Source organism: Andrena cerasifolii, chromosome 2 (genome assembly GCF_050908995.1).
Source record: "Andrena cerasifolii isolate SP2316 chromosome 2, iyAndCera1_principal, whole genome shotgun sequence".
NCBI lineage: Eukaryota > Metazoa > Arthropoda > Insecta > Hymenoptera > Andrenidae > Andrena > Andrena cerasifolii.
In genome coordinates this window covers 24213790-24231333 of record NC_135119.1, presented here as the reverse complement: position 1 = coordinate 24231333, position 17544 = coordinate 24213790, and the positions used below count along the sequence as shown (strand labels likewise).

The 17544-nt window shown below is 44.5% G+C and overlaps 3 protein-coding genes across 3 annotated transcripts in view; 2 read left to right on the top strand and 1 right to left on the bottom strand.

Moving 5' to 3' along the window:
• Positions 1-333: 333 nt before the first annotated feature.
• Positions 334-1532, top strand: Sf3a2 (splicing factor 3A subunit 2). The gene is made up of 2 exons (XM_076830743.1): positions 334-1019; positions 1112-1532. Exons 1-2 carry the CDS (start codon positions 474-476, stop codon positions 1388-1390), a joined length of 825 nt encoding a protein of 274 aa, XP_076686858.1. The 5' UTR covers positions 334-473; the 3' UTR covers positions 1391-1532.
• Positions 1533-2369: 837 nt separating this feature from the next.
• On the bottom strand, positions 2370-3791 carry Rpl27a (ribosomal protein L27A). Its single transcript, XM_076830748.1, has 6 exons — positions 3705-3791; positions 3344-3407; positions 3158-3255; positions 2823-2972; positions 2608-2744; positions 2370-2401 (listed from the first exon to the last, which is right to left on the bottom strand). Exons 1-5 carry the CDS (start codon positions 3705-3707, stop codon positions 2616-2618), a joined length of 444 nt encoding a protein of 147 aa, XP_076686863.1. The 5' UTR covers positions 3708-3791; the 3' UTR covers positions 2370-2401; positions 2608-2615.
• A 470-nt stretch (positions 3792-4261) lies between these two features.
• Eif5b (eukaryotic translation initiation factor 5B) overlaps positions 4262-17544 on the top strand; it is a 50178-nt gene continuing 36895 nt past the window's right edge. Inside the window, exons 1-11 of the mRNA XM_076830677.1 lie at positions 4262-4521; positions 5414-5745; positions 5826-6015; positions 6093-6425; positions 6502-6699; positions 6782-7221; positions 7297-7514; positions 7680-7882; positions 7972-8237; positions 8326-8407; positions 8491-8672. Of these exons, the coding sequence (XP_076686792.1) occupies positions 4488-4521; positions 5414-5745; positions 5826-6015; positions 6093-6425; positions 6502-6699; positions 6782-7221; positions 7297-7514; positions 7680-7882; positions 7972-8237; positions 8326-8407; positions 8491-8672 (2478 nt within the window). The 5' untranslated portion in view covers positions 4262-4487. The remainder of the gene's footprint in view (positions 4522-5413; positions 5746-5825; positions 6016-6092; positions 6426-6501; positions 6700-6781; positions 7222-7296; positions 7515-7679; positions 7883-7971; positions 8238-8325; positions 8408-8490; positions 8673-17544) is intronic.

Here is a 17544-nt window from a genome sequence, read left to right as displayed (position 1 = left end):
GATTAATACTTGAATATATTTACGTATAACAACAAAACAACTGTTGAAATTGCATTTCAATTTATTTTTCTTGAAATTACAATAAAAATAATTACTTATACTTATTAATGTTTGCTTAATTCGCGTAACTAAAAATATAGGATATTAAAAGTGCAACTACACTCTACTTATATACATATAATAATGTTTAAATTTATAATTGACATTTCTTTGCCTAATGGTCATTCACTGGTATGCGGTAAATTACTGGTTGGTTTACCCTACGTAAAGAAATAAGTTTTTCATATCAGCTAAACCTTCAGTTATATTCATTTTGTTGGCTACACTGACTCAAGCAGTTTAGCGTACACCACAACAATGGTTTGCTGTTAACCTATTTGTCCCAGAGTTGCGTCGTGTGTTTACAGTGCACAAAAGCGACATTAATGAATTTAATAGTAAAGGAAGCGTAGAAGATTAATTAAAACCCGAAAATGGATTTTCAAAATCGTCCAGGAGGGAAGACCGGAGGTGGAGGCGTCGCCTCCTGGTCGGAGAGTAACCGAGACCGAAGAGAACGTTTAAGGCAACTAGCATTGGAAACCATCGACCTAAACAAGGATCCATATTTTATGAAAAATCACTTGGGTTCTTACGAGTGTAAACTATGCTTAACTCTGCACAATAACGAGGGCAGCTATTTGGCCCACACGCAAGGTAAAAAGCACCAGGCTAACTTGGCTAGGAGAGCTGCGAAGGAAGCTAAGGAAGCACCCCAAACACTTGCTCCCGAGAAGCCTCGAGTAGAGCCAAAGAAGTTTGTAAAGATCGGAAGGCCTGGTTACAGAGTAACCAAACAACGTGACCCAGAATCTGGGCAGCAGAGTTTATTGTTCCAAGTCGACTACCCAGAGGTTGCCGATAACGTTATCCCACGGCACAGATTTATGTCAGCCTACGAGCAGAGAGTTGAACCACCCGACCGCAAATGGCAGTATTTGTTATTCGCCGCGGAACCCTACGAGACTATAGCGTTTAAGGTAAATTGAATATAGATTAAAATACGTGTGTTACCTTTGTGAAAATAGTAGAGGGCTGATGGTTTCTCGAGCGTGATCTTCTTTCATTTTAGGTGCCTAGTAGAGAGGTGGAGAAAGCAGAGGGGAAGTTCTGGACGCATTGGAACAAAGATACAAAGCAGTTCTTCCTACAGTTTGCGTTTAAGAATGAAAAACCATCGGTGGGGAAAGTACCGCCACCTCCGGTCCCTTTGATACGACCCGGGTTGGGGCCACCTATGGTGCCTGTTCCACCACCGCCAAGACCACCTATGTTCAATCCAGTGCCGCCGCCACCTGCGCTCTTGGCCACGGGTATGCAGATACCTCCCCCACCTCCACATTTAGCATAATTATTTGTTAAGGCATAGGACGATAACAGAAAAGGAATTTCAATTGTACATTTTGTCTGAAGCGAACAAGGTGAAATCTTTTATTCTTGTTTAAGGTATTACTTTAATCTGTATCTTGTGTATTAAACAATATGAAATTGTATTACTGTTGTGTCATTGTACAGGATATGAATCAATTTAATACAGAATCAAGCGTCAAAATGAGCGATGGAAAGCCTTTGAAATATCCTGCCCCACAATTTTATTTAAAGCGAGATTTCTTCATTCGAGAAAAGAACTACTTTTTTAGTTTTTAGTGCATTTTTGATGAAATTAAATAGAATTGTTTAACTTACAAATTCTTTTTCTTATATGTAAGATTTACCAGTGTAGTCGAAAGGTAGGCACAGAATTTTAAGCCTCTTCAAAGTATCGGCAATGGAAGGGAAGCGAAGTATAAAGGTAGTCGTGCATTTTGGCGAAACGCGGCACGGCGAAGTTAATCGAAGAAATTAATAATTAATTGTCGCTGCGCTACGGTCATTCATTGTGTATAACTTTGCTCTTCGTATCGCCGCGCTTCGCCAAAATGCGCGACGGCGTTAGGGTAGAAATGCTTATTAACCCACCATTTGCATCCCAAAGCGGAATATTCGGCGAAGAATGTCTGCTCTGCACCACGAAACGCGGAATAATCCGCGGGCAGCGACTGGCCGATATCCCTGTAGCAAAATATTCCGCGAATTGAAGTTTTTAGAAAATAAAAGAGAAAAATTATTAACGACTTGATAAATTATATATGATCAGTCGCGTATGTTCCGATGATGCGGGTACGTCGTCAGGTTTACTGTGGTTATAAGCGAAGGTCATACTAGTTTACAGCCGTGACGTAAATGGGTTAACAAATTCTCCAAGTTCGTCATGGTGAAAGAAGACAAATCGTATCGTTTTACTTTTTTTTTTGTTTAAATTTTATTAAGAATATAAACACAGTAGAATGTACAGCAGGTTGGATGGTCAAGTTCTTAGTTCCTGAAACAGAACGAGATTCTCATTATCTGCTAGAAGACACAGAGATATTATTCATAGAAGTTAAAGTCCTATCAGATTTGAACGTTCAACATGGCTTAAAGTGTTGTACGCACTTTTCAGTCCGCCCGTTCGCGTTACATCATAAAGTGTATTTTCTTTCGCACGTAACAGCAAGATTTCCATTGGGAACATGAGGAGATAAGTACCTGCATATTTAAGCGCAGAGGACGCAAGCGCCTCCGACTGCCTTGATTTTGTCCTCAGCCAATTTGCTGAAAAATTTGGCTTTAACGATGACTGGTTGCTTAGGAAGGCGACCTTTTCCTAATAGTTTATAATATCCCTGCGAAACAGAGAGGAACAATACAGTAGAAACACGGATGCAAATTTTAGGCATACAAACATACGTTTCGAAACTTACAGCCTTTACAAGATCGATTACTGGTACTTTGCTCTCAGAGTCTTTGTACTTGAGCCTGGTTTGTTCCGACACCAAAGTCCACAACTTGTCTAAATTTAAAGCAGGACACCACTTTGTGTTACGCCTTAAATGGTAATTTCGCATACCGAGCTGTAAGTTGAAAGAATTAACAATGTAATGGAAATGAATTCTAAGCGTTGTGTGTTAGACGCTCGTTTGATTCGTCAGAATGTAGAGTGCATTCAAAATAATTCAGTTCGCCGGTGAAATATAATGCTATCATCATTTAACATGTACGTGTTCAATGAAAGGTTGTACAGAATGGGTGGACTCACCTTTCCAAAGTAACCAGGATGGTACTTGTCAAAGTTGATACGATGGTGATGTAGACCACCGGCGTTACCACGTCCACCAGGATGTTTTCTGTGTTTACCTAGAAGATAGCGAAGTATTTCCTTATTACCAACTTAACTTTCACATTTCTATAAAAACAGGATTCAATGGATGTTTAATGTTGTTACCTATGCGACCATGACCATGGCTGACATGACCACGGAGCTTCCTGGTCTTCTTTTTATGTGTAGACTGTTAATCAGACGAGAAATAATTTATATATGCCACTCAGAAATACTGGTAAGTTTACGAAAGTTTGAGAATGTTATTTGTCACGAAGGTTATGTTCAAATGCGAATGCAGGATCGCAAGGTTAGAAATAGTTACAGTCAGTATTCCATTATTTACGTCAGAAGGGAAATAATAACTCTAAGGAACGATTCGATAAGTCTTCACGGGAATCGTAATAGTTGTTAACATTTCATTTGTTGTCAGATGCTTTCGATAATACCGGATTACGGGGAAATAACTTATACACCACTCACTCACCATCTTGGACGCGATGTGAAGAAAGAAGAGCGTGGCTCCTCGCGGAAGTTGTCAGCTACTCCTCGCGAGGCGCATGCGCGTTTCCAGCCACCACATAAGTCACGGACCAATCAATGAGCACATAGTAGTCGGGACGGACTAATTTTATAAGCTTTTATGAAATGTACCTTTAAGGTTAATAAATAACATAATCTTGTCAAATAAATTTCTATTAAAAGAACCCAGAGTTAGCCTAATTACTGTATACAAATTTCCAAGAGAATTTAAAAAAATCTACTTTCATGCGGACTACCCTGCAGTTATTAAGGGCGGGATTCCCAGTCGCTACTTATTCTTAAGCAAATGCTTAAGCATGCGGCATCCTCTACTAACCTAGTAGCTAGTAAAGGATGCCGAATGCTTAAGCATTTGCGACTTGAGTAGCGACTATAAATACTGACCTTAGAGTCGGCTGTGGCACTGTCCTTCAAGCAATGTTTAGCCGCTACAAGTTCGTCGCGCATGAAGAACCGGCTTTAATCTCCATGCGTGTGGTATGTCTAGTAATATCCAGTGATCCATGGTTTCAGTTGTGCACATAGTCGTGCAGGGTGCAGGCCGGGTTAAAAGGAGACACGGGGTTTTGCAGACTTCCTTATGATTTATTTGTAGTGGCTCTGTGCTGGCGCATATTTAAAGACGAAATTCGACTTTTCATCGGGGAGAGAATTTTAACGGAGCAACGGTCGGGAATACCGTGAAAAAACTGAACGTATACGAGGAAAGCCTTGAGAGCGCAGCAACATGCAGGAATCTGAGCCGAAGAAAGGCAAGAGAGGTGAGGAATTAGCGGCGCGTTCCGTGCACGCGTGTCGCGGAATGACAACAGAACAGTGACTTTTCGAGTCCATATGTTCGTCCGCGTTTTTTAAACGGCCCTCAGCATCTCTCCCGACCACGGGAAATGTCGTCTGTTTTGAGTTAACCTCAACCCAACCGCTTCTCCACTGCATACGGAAAGGATAACGACGTACTTTCAGATCCTCCGTCGTCATAATAGCTTAACAGGTTAAAGTTCAGTTTGCCCGCTCCGTTTTACGATCGTGCGAGGTGGTAAGTTTCTCGACGGTTCCTTTCAGAACGATCGTAACCTTACGATCTTGCAATACGCGCTTTATAATCGAGGCTGATGCCAGATAACGCGATTATTTCCAACAGTTCGAATAGAAACGCGTCACGGACGCTCGGAGTATCGAACGTTCGTGCGTTTGAATATTTGGCAGGTATATCGATTGTCAAAACTCGCGGAAAGTGAAAGTCGCCCGGTTGTAAAGCGGATAGTGAAAGTAGCGCGAATGGCAGGGGGTGATTTCGCGAATTGTGTAGATTTTAACGTTACATCGAAACTTTTAGCTGGAGAGCCTCAAGTTTTGCTTTTTTTCTACGCGTATGTTTGCAACATTTCAATTACATAACGGAATGAAACTTATTTGGCAATGAGAGAAAAAAATCATTTGCCCAATCGTTTGTTGCAACGGCGAATCTTAAGTTAAAAATCTCGATATCTGCAAAATTTTTATTCACGTACGATCTGCATTTAAGTTAACGATGTATCCATGTTCTTTGTTCGCGAGACTATTTTGTATCGTACGCTTAGCAACAAGAATGTAGCATGAAACTTTTGTACTGTTTGGAGTTGGATTAATTGTATAAACTGTGCTTGGAATCAGCCAGAAGAAAGCGCAACGATAGCGATGAGGATATCGAGAAGGTATTGGCAGAATTGGAATTGGAGTATTCTGGACAGAAGAAAGAAGTCACAGAGGACATCGTTGAGCCTACGGTCGAGGATGAGGACAAGAAGAAGAAAGAAAAGAAGGGTGGTAAGAAAAAGGACAAGGGCGAAATTATTGAGACAAAAGAGGAGTTGAAGGACGTCGAGCCGCCCAAAGACAATGATTTCGACGACGATATGGAAGTTGGTAATGTGAAAACTGCGGCGCAGAAGAAGAAGGAGAAGAAAGAGAGGGAAAAACAGAAGAAACTTGCCCAGAAGAAAGCAGTAAGTAGATCATATTCTCGTGTTGCTGTTGAATTTACGGTAAATGATACGATTAGTGATGCGTCACATAACTCTGGTAGGAAATGGCTAAGAAGGGCGAGCCTGATAAAACGAAGGACAAAGAAGCAGCGCCTGTGGAGGTGGAACCCACGACGACAGAGCCAGAAGTAAAGGTACCGGATGCCGGTGAAGCGGATACCGCGGCGGCTGAAGTCGAAGACAGTAAAAAGAAGAAGAAGAAAGGAGCGAAAGAAGAGGCGAAAGATAAAGGTAAAGGCTTCTTTTAAAACAGTGTTTAATAACGTTAATTTATGCCTACATTTAGTATAATTATATATGCGCACTAGGCAAAGGTCCTGGAAAGAAGACTATTGCTGCGATGCAAGAAGCGTTGAAGAAGTTAAAGGAAGACGAAGAGAGATTAAAGCGGGAAGAGCAAGAAAGGTTAGAGCAGGAGAAATTGCGGGAAGAAGCGCGATTGGAGCAGGCTCGACTAGAGCAGGAACGCAAGGAGAGGAAGAAGCTGAAAGAGAAACAGAGGAAGGAGAGATTGAAGGCGGGAGGAAAGCTTTTGACCACGAAACAGAAACAGGACAAGGCAAGAGCGCAGGCGATGCTGGAGGCGTTTAAAGCTCAGGGCTTGGACATACCCGAAGTGGCAGAAAGGAAGCCCAGACCAGGTAATTCTGATTTAGAATTAATGAAATAGTATTTAGACCAGTACTAGTATCGCAGAGAAATGATTTATTCATTCAGGTACACGAATAAGGCCGAATAAGCTGAGGCAGCAAGTTAGCATGGACGAAAAGGAAGACGACAAGGCGGAAGAAAGTGGGGCAGACGCGGACAAAGTTCAAGTGGAGATTGTAGATCAGCAGCCGAAAGAATCTGATGAAAAGGATGACGTTAAAGATTCGTGGGATGCTGAAAGTAGCGAAGACGAACAGGAAGAAGGTATTATCTCTGTACAAGTGTTATACTATTACAGTAGTGTTTAGAAGAATTGTTTCTAATGAAAAGTAATTCACCAAATCAGATGATGTGCCAAAAACTCCCGAAAAGGTCAAGGGGCCAATTCATGCGCGCGGTAAAGCGAAGCCGCCGGTTAAGGACGCCGGGAAAGATTCTTCGGAGAGTGAATCGGATAGTGAGAGTGGTAGTGATTTCGAAACAGGGGACAGCGAAGATGACAGTGGGATGGAAGACAAGATCCCAGACGCGGCGAGGAAGAAGGAGCAGACTAAAGAGCGAATACAGCTGCGAAGGATAGAGGCGGAGAAGAAGAGATCGCTGGATAATCTGAGAGCCGCGGTGGTGTGTGTTTTAGGGCATGTAGATACTGGGAAAACGAAAATTCTCGATAAGTTAAGAAGGACGAATGTGCAAGACGGCGAGGCGGGTGGTATCACTCAACAAATCGGCGCGACGAATGTACCTATCGAAGCCATTCAGGAATCAACGAAACACGTTAAAGGAGTAAGTTGCTTCTTTGTAACCGCCTCGCGAGGCTCTACGCGCGACGTCGATGTTAATAATCTTCTCTTTCGCCAGTTCGCAGACAAGAAGTTCAGAATTCCTGGACTCCTGATCATAGACACTCCTGGCCACGAGTCCTTTAGCAATTTAAGAAACAGAGGATCTTCTCTTTGTGATATAGCGATATTAGTAGTAGACATTATGCACGGTTTAGAGCCACAAACTATCGAGAGTATTAACTTACTGAAGACGAAGAAATGCCCCTTCATCGTAGCGTTAAATAAAATCGACAGGTAAGCTGCTTGAATTTATGGCTGTAAATATTAACTCTTCGTATTCGATATTATTCGAATTTTCGAAGAAATTCGTATTCAAATAATCACAGCTCTACTTGAAATCAACTACACAAATTGCGGCCCGAATAAATTAATCGCGCGATAACACCGCGATGTTCACAGATTGTACGACTGGCAAACTATTAGCCGGAAAGACGTCCACGATATTGTAAAAAGCCAAGCGATCAACACACAACGGGAGTTCGAGAAGCGTTCGAAGGACGTGATCGTGCAATTCGCGGAGCAGGGCCTGAACGCCGCGTTATTTTACGAGAACCCTGACCCCAGAGTTTATGTCTCCCTTGTCCCCACTAGCGCCATTACAGGTATAACAATACATTATATCTATATTTTTTAGATAGCACGTGACATTGAATTGCATTGAGATGAAATGAAAATTACTGATTGTATTTAGGCGAGGGCATGGGCAACTTGTTGTCGCTAATCATCGACGTCTGCCAGGGCCCGCTAGCCAAGAGGCTCATGTACAGCGAGGAGCTTCACGCTACGGTTTTGGAGGTGAAAGCATTACCAGGCCTCGGCACCACGATAGACTGTATTTTAGTGAACGGAATGTTGAGGGAAGGTGACACGATGATCGTCGCTGGCACTGATGGCCCCGTAGTGACTCAAATTCGCTCGCTCCTTATGCCACAGCCGTTGAAGGAATTGAGAGTGAAAGTAAGGAGATGGAATTGCGTTAACTCATTAACGAGCAATTTGTTTCATTGGATTGAGCTGTTCTAAAGATTTCTTTCATCGTTAACAGAACGCGTACATCGAATACCGCGAGGTCCAAGCGGCGCAAGGAGTGAAGATCGCTGCGAAGGACTTGGAAAAGGCAATCGCGGGTAAGAGACGCTGTTATTACTAACTTAGCTAATAACATCGCTGGGAAAGCGAGCTAAATGATCCAATGTTGCATGGCTCGCAGGATTGAATCTCCAAGTGGCTCAGAAGCCAGACGAAGTGGAGATATTGAAGGAAGAAATCGCGAAGGAATTGACCAGTGCCCTCGGAAACATTAAGCTCGCTGAACGCGGTGTTTACGTGCAGGCGTCGACGTTGGGAGCGCTGGAGGCGTTGTTGGACTTCCTTAGAAGCAGCAAGATACCGGTGAGTTTCATTTACCCTACAATCTTCCATATTTTGTCTATTCTACAGCGAGCCTTCAACGCATTTACAATTGCATTCTATAAAAGGGAGAGGCACTGGAAGCTCTTAGCTTCCAATGTACCAGTAAACGTGTTTCAGCCAACGCGTCGTTAACTTTCCACCGTACAGTATACCGCGATCGCGTTGTTGGCGTTCCTTTCATCGACCTTTCGCGCGATCTTTATATTCAATGATGGGAGCACGAAGTAGCGAGCAGAAGTGTAACCGCGGGAGCGAACAGCGCGGCCGGAGCAGAGAGGTAGACGCTAGAGCGGGCAGAGAGGCGAGCTCGCTAGCTGATAAGAGGGAGAAGGACGGCCGGAGTGGGGACAGGGAGAGGGAGAGAGAGAGAAGAGCAGCAACGAACCACTTCCTTCTTAACAGTTTAGCAGGATACGACTCATTGGTCGCGTACGGTGCTTGTAGTTGTGATCCATCGCGCTATCAGCCGTGTTGTGCATCCGTGGGCACGCCTTGTAGGCTTCCACAGGGTGTCTTGTATGCTAAGCGATTTCTCGCAGATAAATTCGCATGCCTGAATATTTCGAGCTCCGTCGCTAATTTCAGTAACCATTCAGGAACCATTGCACCTCTTAGCAATATGGTGCCACGACCAGGGCGATATTTTTATCTCAAAACCTGCATCTTGCAGAGGAATTTAAAAGCATTCCAAGCTAACGAGATAGCATCTACTCCACTACCTGTTACTCTCGCCAAGCTGAAGTGACAAAGCTGAGGACAGAATTCCCAACTGAGAGAGTGAGTGGAAGCGACACGCCCCTGAAGAGCTTCAGCTTCGAGCGAGCGACGAGAAGCTTTTACCCGCGCCGGGTCCCGATGAGAAGCAATCGCGTTCGGTCTTTATTCACGCGGCAGGAAGAAGGTGTCCCCGTTACGCGATAGTGGACTTTCCTCATTCAAGCGCGCCAGCAGAATCTCGCGGCTGACGTGGCCTGCGAAATTCGCAAGCGGTAGCATTATCAAGCCGTTCGGTCTCTAGCTCGATCCTCTCCGCCCGCGCGCGACGAGAAAGAAGGAGAGAAGGAAAAGTAAGAGAGACAGAGAGAGAGAGAGAGAGAGAGAGAAAAAAGAAAGAAACCAGCCAAGACGGTTCGGCTCGAGGTAACGTCCGAAACGGCCTTAAGCCTGTCCTTCCTCGGATTATGAATGGGCTGCCCCCACCGTATCGTACGAGATCACGTGGGCCGTGACGTCACGCTTTATCGTGAGCATACGCGACACACGCACGCAAGCATACGCTCCGTGCCCGTCACTCCTGCTTCGCAATGCGGCTATGCTTTTACACACATGGCACGCAGAGGGGAGCTGGCCCCCTCTCCCCCTGCCCCTTTCTCCCCCCTGCGCTCCCACCGAGTCGCTTCATCCTTCGTGCCGTAGCCCCGTCTCGTTTGCGCGCTGTCCCCTCGTTTTTTTCTGCTCTCGCTCCCCTCGTCCTTTCGATTTCTCTCTATACGCTCTCCTTCTTCTGCCCGCGATACGTCTCTATCCTCCAAGTGCCCTGCCTTTGCATCTCCTTTGCTCTGTCGCGCCCAGTCCCTTCCCATCCCCTCCATCTCCCTCCGCCGGTCTCTCCTGTTCTCCTTTTCTCCTCCGTTTCCTTCGCAGAGTGGAAGAAGCCCGGAGTGGTTGGCGGCGGGCCGAGCCTCGCGCTGTTGCGTAGATTCCCCGAGAGAGGGCCCCGCTTTTGCCGGCACACATCCACGCACACGTACCCGCCGCGGGAGAGGGGCGGAGAGGGGGAGAGACACGGGCGCGTGTGGGCTGGAAAAAGGAATACGTGACCAACGTACAGGAAACTGCCCACACTCGGAGCAAAAGCACCGTGGGTGGACGGATCGACGAACGAACGGGCGGACGTGTACGACTCGGGGATCGTAACCCTGCGCCTCTGTCCCGTCCCCGGTCTGTCTGTACGTCTGTTCAGCTTGTAAAGGCGTTGCGCCAGAGATGAGACACGAATGCCCGTGCACCGGCCGCGGAATGCCTCGACCGCTTCAAAATTGGCCCGTCGCTTTTTTTCGGTGGCGACCGTGGGAGGAGGGCAAGGATACATCGATGTGTATCGAGGTCCCGTACGACCGGCAACGGGGCACGTGTCTCGCTGCTTCGCTCTTATTATTCGTGACTCGCTCCGAGGGAGTGATACTCGCTCTCCGTTGCAGTCGAGCGAGAATCCTGCTTCGGCAAGAATTCCGCTCGTATTTCCACGATATACGCAGAAGGTTGTTTCGCAATCGCTTCATGCTGTTTTTGGGGTAACTTCGTGCGTATCGCTTGCGTAAGAGCACTCGTTGCGAAAGGATTTGCATATGTCGCGGCGCTATTGTAAAATCAGCTTTTTTTTTGCAAACTGCTTGCGATTAGGGTTTTTATACATTTTTAACGCAATTAGACTGGGGAATCCTAGCCTTGTGGTGCTGATAAATACCTCTAGTCTCAATGCAATGGAGTAATTAAAGTATTGTCTTGAGTGTTATTTTAGCTATCCGAGATTGATTTAACTCCTGTACGGAAATTGGGGCATTTTTACCCAAAATCAAGTCACAAATCCTCATTTCTACTTTACTAATGTATTATTTGGACTGACACTCCTTCATATCTTTAAATAACTAATAATCGTCAATAATAAATAATAATAATTTCATTTAATTTTTTTTGTGGAAATTTAATAAGTTCTTAAAATATTAACTCGCGATAATTAAACGAACTGTTTATTTTTGCACGTTCGTTTCTTTTATAAATATATGATATCGAGTCAATTTCACCTGAATTTACTTATCTGTGTAATTTAACAAATTCCTTATAAGGGTTAAATCTTTCAGATCGAGTTAAGGAAAACTGTCTCTGTAGAAGCAATCGCTCTAATGGCCAGATGGACTTGAAGAGGTGTTCTTCAAAATCTCGCGTTATTCCAAGCGTTGAACTTAGTGTCCCGCGATATATTACCACTTTATTATTATGCTAGCTATCCGGAGCTCTCGTTGATTTAGCGAAGCGAGCGATCGGGACTCGGAGGGGCTAGCTTAGTATTTACGAAGCGAGCTGCTTTGCTTCAGCTTCGAGCGCATACGTACGCATATCCGCCCGATTATGATGGCGTTGGCGAATTGAAGATTCTTGCCGAGCGTCTTCCTGTCCTCGTCCTGTTTAGGCGAGCAGGATCGGAATAAATAGTTTAACCGGGACACGCGCTATTCTTCTCGGAACGAGCCGGGGCAACGCGCATCGATTAATAATTAACCGTCGCGATTTGTAACGCGGCCACGTAGAAATTAACGTTTTTAGTCCTCCGGCGAGGAGAATATTCAGGAGAACGAAAAGTGGTGTACAGCCCTAGATCAGAATGGCCCGCGGAAGGGGCCGTTCTTATTTCTTACAATCTGTTTGAGACGGCTTAATGCTTGTTGCCATTTTAAGTTTCGGCAAATATTGAATTTAATTTTGGATTATCTGAGACTGGAGGAGTTTGAAGTGTTTAGAGTAAGCAAGGAGTGAAGGTGGGAATTTTGAAAATTCAAGGATCGCTTACAGTCCCTTCATTTTTCGACTCGGCTTGTAACTGACGTCGCCCGGATATTCTGACGAGGAGACTCAATTGTCTTCTCTTCTGGTTGCATCAGTTCGTCCAGTCTCCACAGCGATTCCCCGAAGGGAAGCGATTATACGACTAGATAGGAGCGACTAGATAAGAATGGCTAGAGGAAACGGCCAGATAAAAGTGGAACACGTCGATTTTTCGCGTGTCCATGATGTCTGAGTGGCATATTGTTAACCTCGTCCCTGATTCTCCTTCTCAGACCGCATAAAATCCAAAAACCTTCTCTCAGTTTCTTCCAATCCTCGTAAAAGTCAACGTTACTGTGATGCGCGAGCCAGAAACTTTACCTTAACACTTTGAGTGGTGGAAGGTTTTTGCAAATTCCCCTTTAAATAGGTCAACTTCTCACAAGAAATTGTGTTACAAACCGTAGAAAGCAGGCTCTGTGCCGTTAAAGCAATTCATACTATCGATAATTAAAGTTCCTTTCTATTACTACTCTTTATTGCGTTCAGGGCCCTTATTTTCCACTGGAGTCGATGCCTGGGTCCGTTTGGGCCCATAGTCCCCATTTCACATAGATTTTTTTTATTAAAGCAATTCATATTATTATCGATAACTGAAGCTTTCGCTACTATTATTCTTTATACTGGGTCCGTTTGGGCCCATAGTCCCAATTTCACATATTGTTTTTTTTAATAAAGCAATTTATATTAATATCGATAACTAAAGTTTTCGCTATTATTATACTTTATTGCATGCAGGGGCCTTACTTTCCACTGGAGTCGATGCCTGGGTCCGTTTGGGCCCATAGTCCCCATTTCACATATCGTTTTTTTTTATTAAAGCAATTCATATTAGTATCGATGACTGAAGTTGTCGCTATTATTATACTTTATTACATTCAGGGGCCTTATTTTCCACTGGAGTCGACGCCTGGGTCCGTTTGGGTCCATAGTCCCCATTTCACATAGATTTTTTTTATTAAAGCAATTCATATTATCATCGATAACTGAAGCTTTCGCTACAATTATTCTTTACACTGGGTCCGTTTGGGCCCATAGTCCCCACTTCACATATCTTTGTCTCTATTAAAGTAATTCATATTATCGATAATTGAAGTTTTCTATATTACTATTTTTTATTCCGTCGCGGGGCCTCACGCGTGGGCCTTAATGCCCCGGCCCCCGTCGTCGTCGAATTAATAACCCCTCCCAGTTCAGAATTTTGGATTCAGTCTACTCAACGACGTAGAAATGGAGTCCACTAGCGTGTCGCAGTAGATAGTCGAATGTGGGGCTGGGTAAAAGTGGAACACGTGGATTTTCCGCGCGTCTAGCGGAGTCTGAATGGCATGGTTGGTTCCGTTGCATCGTGGATCGTGACGAGCACAGACGGACGTGCGGCGGACGGAGGTGCAGCTCGGTTCTCTTCTGCAGCAGGAAAAGATGGCTCGTTTCCTCGCATTGTTTTTAACCGCGGTATATAAGCAGCTATACCGGGACATGGGAGCGGATATGCGGAGCGCGGACACGCGAGTGCACGCTCTGTCGGCCGTGTGCCTGCATCCTACCGATCCTACGCGCGTTTTCACGTGCGGAGAACCAACCCGCCCGAGGAACAGACCGCTCAAAATCGAAGAGAGAAATTAAAGGCACGTCTGCAGAGAACTCGGGGCAACTCATAACATTTCTTTCCGTCTTTAATTTGCAATATTTCAAGGGAATTGTCGACGATCGACGAAGAAGGAAACTGGAGGAAAATTATAGTCTGATGCTTGAAATTGATGCCCTGATACAGAAGAGATGGAACATGGAACACGGAACATGAAACATGGAATACATATATATTCCCCCGAGTCTTTACACCATATACAGCCGATTTTGGATATTTTGAGGCGATAGGCTGCTCTTTATCTTAAAGATCGCATGGCGGATACGGGGTCCATTTTGACCCACCCCAGATATCAAATTACCCACGTTACTTTTAATTAGTATTACTTCGCGAGGCCCTAAAAATGTTAGATGCTGAAAAATTGAAATCTAATCTAAAAGCTAGGAACTGTAATTCAAAATCGACCTCGCATCCGCGTAATCGAACGTATTCGCCATCCAAACGTGAACCCAGCGCCATGCCAAGTGGTTACGCGTGAAACACAGAGTGCCCCCCTGCGATAAGGTTCTCGGACCACAGAGCAAGCAGACACTCGGTTTTCTGCTTGTACTTACTTAACCGTTGGAGCAGAACGGATCAATCGTGCCCGTCCCTTACGCACGGGATTATCAACGTGGCTCGTCCACGATGAAAAGCAATTTCAATTAGCGATCGGTCGTTCCCTCGTTAGCCGCGTTTCCTTTCGTTACGTTGCACAAGGTAGATGTTTATCCAATTTCGTTTCCACCATCGGGCGCGGTGTAATTACGCGAAAGTGGGAAATTATTGTATGGACGTTGTTTGCGGCGCGCTGCCAGTAAGCGCTGTGTCGAACCGGGCAATTATTCGCGCGTGTTGGCGAGCAGGCGGCCTCATCGCGTTCACATACCATGCGAAGATGGGTTATCAATCGGCTCTTGTTTCATCGAGCTGCGCTCGCAGGGGAGGGGGGTTGAAAGTTTATGGAAAGCACCGCGGAAAGTGGCAGACGATGCTGAAGAAAAATTCTATAATTGAAGAGACTCCGTAGAAAACACTGTGAATGCCAAACAATTTTTTATATACAGTGGGGGACGAAAGTATTGGGACACCTTTTAAAATAGAATAACTTTTAAAGATTGGTCCAAAAATTGGATTTGTGTTTTTTGTTTTGAGAAGCCAGAAGGATTCAGAGACATTTTTCGTTTTATTGTCTGTATTTAAGTTCTGGTCATTTTTAATTTCTTACTTCGACATTACTAGAATTGTAAACGTACCACGTGCATGTTACAAATACATTCTCACCTGAATTCAAGGATATTTCTATATTTTCATAAACAGACAGTTCTGCACACCTTAGTGTTCGCAGACTTTTTATACCTATTGTAGGTATACAGAGTTTTCTACAAATATAATTCGTTTTTTCTTAAATTCGGACTATATTAATAAAAAAAAAAAAAAAATAGAAAATTTAGTAATGCTTGGGTCATTGTATACTAAATCATATTAAGCAATCGAAACAAATGAAATTCCATAAATAATTTAAAGTCAGGAAGGTTTTGTCTCTCCTTAAAAATTGGATTTCAGGCACTCCCAGTGTTTTCTACAAGGCCTCTTCAATTATATCACATCGATACAGGAATCTGTAGTTCTGAGTTTTATCCCGAAAAATTATAGCCGCAAGTTGCGAGCTTGCCTTCGTTCCATCCGAATACTCGGTTAATCAGAGATCAACAAGCCACCAAATACCTAATTGCACGAGACGGTGGCATTATACGCCTAATAGGGAAATACGGTGGTTGAGCGTAATAAATTAGAGTTTCCTTGTTTGGGAAAGGTTCCGCGGGTCGCGGCGAGAAGCTGAAGAGGATCCCGTGCCCTGTCGGCCGGTTTTTAATGCCGGAAGCGTCCCTCTTCCTCCAACGGACCCCTCTGTTTCTCTCTTCCTCCCGACTTCCTCCCGTTTGTGCCAGCATTTCTTTCGCTGGCAACATCTGTCGTCCGTCTTTTCTCCATGGAACTCTGTCTCCTTCCCTCCGCTTTCTACCCCTTCCCCGTTTCCCTCGTCACCCTTTTCTCCGCTGCTTTTTGTTCTCTTCTATTTCCCCCCCCCCCCCCTTTTTTTAACCCCTTTTCTCCCCTTCGATACAGCATCTGTTCCGCTCGAACGAGAGCCTATTGCCGAATCGTCGCGAAACGAGTTCAACGCCCTTTCCTTCGATCCTTTCGGGCCGGCCATCGAATCGTTCCCTCTGCAAGCTAAAATGGTCCCTTTCGATTATTCAAGGAAACCAACAAGCTTTTCTCCACATTTTACATCACTTTGCCGTTCTCAAATCGCTGTTCGAGGTCCTCGATAAGCTGCGCGAGGACTGATGTGCTCATGCGCGGGAGACACGGGGTCAAAATTTGGGTGATTCGTTTGACCTGATAATACCACACTGGAGGATAGATTTTCATCCGATTTTGTAGTATCCTTACTAATACAGAAAAGTGAAACGTTGTCTATTCGTTTGTCCTTCTTTCACGCCTAAATGGCTGAACGGATTTCAATGAAATTTTGAATATACATTGCATGCGTCCTAGATTAGATTACAGGCAATATATTTTTTTTTGTTTAGGCTTTTTTATTTTTTAAACGTCATAAATAATTGCCGCGTGAAACCGGGTAACGGGTCAGCTGGTTAATAATAAGTCTACTTCGCGTTTGCTTTATTAAATAAATTTTATTTTCGAATTCTCCGTGGGGTTCCTTTTTTTTTTAAAGAAAGAAACGTTGCTATAATTTGATGACGTTCCACGTGTTTCTAATGGGTGATTCATTGGCGAATAGCGTTCCATCATCTTCATTGACCAAAACCTCCCACGCCACGGACATTCCCCTTCGCTGCCCTCCCCTTCTTCATTCATTCCCCACGGCCCTTTTACCTTTTCCCCGACGGACGGTATCACGATTCACCTTTCATCAATGAAACATGACTAGCCCTCGGTGTTTCGGTGAGTAGGCTCATTTATCGAACGGCAATGCCTCTTAATTGGCTCGCGCTCCCCTTCCCCCCCCCCCCCCCCGCCCTCTGACGCACTCGTTCATCGTTGCCGGTCCCATTCATCGCGCAAAGGTCATGGGTTTCGCCGAGTTTGCGCCCGCTGGCCCGTGAAACCCCCAAGGGTCCTTCGAAGCCATCTCACCCGTTCGTTTTAGATTTAAATTTATCCTTCCACTGAATTGCGGCGCGATACCCTGCCTGCCTCTCTTATTTCGAGAAACAATGTGGGAATCGGTTTGCTATTTTTAGGGCTTTATTTCTGTGCCACCGCTCGGTCTATTATTGAAATTAACATTCGCCGTGGGTGGTTCTCTGTTTACTAAATTATTTTCCAGGCAAATTGAGGAAGTCGAAGTCCCAACATTTTTTTTTTCGAATCACAGATTATAGATTTTATTGACGAAAAGGGGATTTAAGATTTACAGTAAACCCGGGGACCGTATTATTTCCACGAATTGGGGGAGAGTTTATTCGCGCTTTCGTTGCGTGGTTTATATTAAACTACGTGTCTTTGCCAGGCATTACTATTCTATAATATATTAAGACGTCTAAAGGAAGAACAATTTTTGTTGGAAGCCCCACTAGAAACAATTTC

Excerpts from the sequence above, each read along its gene's own strand:
- Rpl27a (XM_076830748.1), bottom strand. Across the intron at positions 2,973-3,157 it reads ATCCTGGTTACTTTGGAAAG|CTCGGTATGCGAAATTACCA; the intron begins GTGAGTCCACCC and ends TTCAACTTACAG. Across the intron at positions 2,745-2,822 it reads TAATCGATCTTGTAAAGGCT|GGATATTATAAACTATTAGG; the intron begins GTAAGTTTCGAA and ends TCTGTTTCGCAG.
- Sf3a2 (XM_076830743.1), top strand. The coding sequence starts at position 474 with ATGGATTTTCAAAATCGTCCAGGAGGGAAGACCGGAGGTGGAGGCGTC. Across the intron at positions 1,020-1,111 it reads ACGAGACTATAGCGTTTAAG|GTGCCTAGTAGAGAGGTGGA; the intron begins GTAAATTGAATA and ends CTTTCATTTTAG.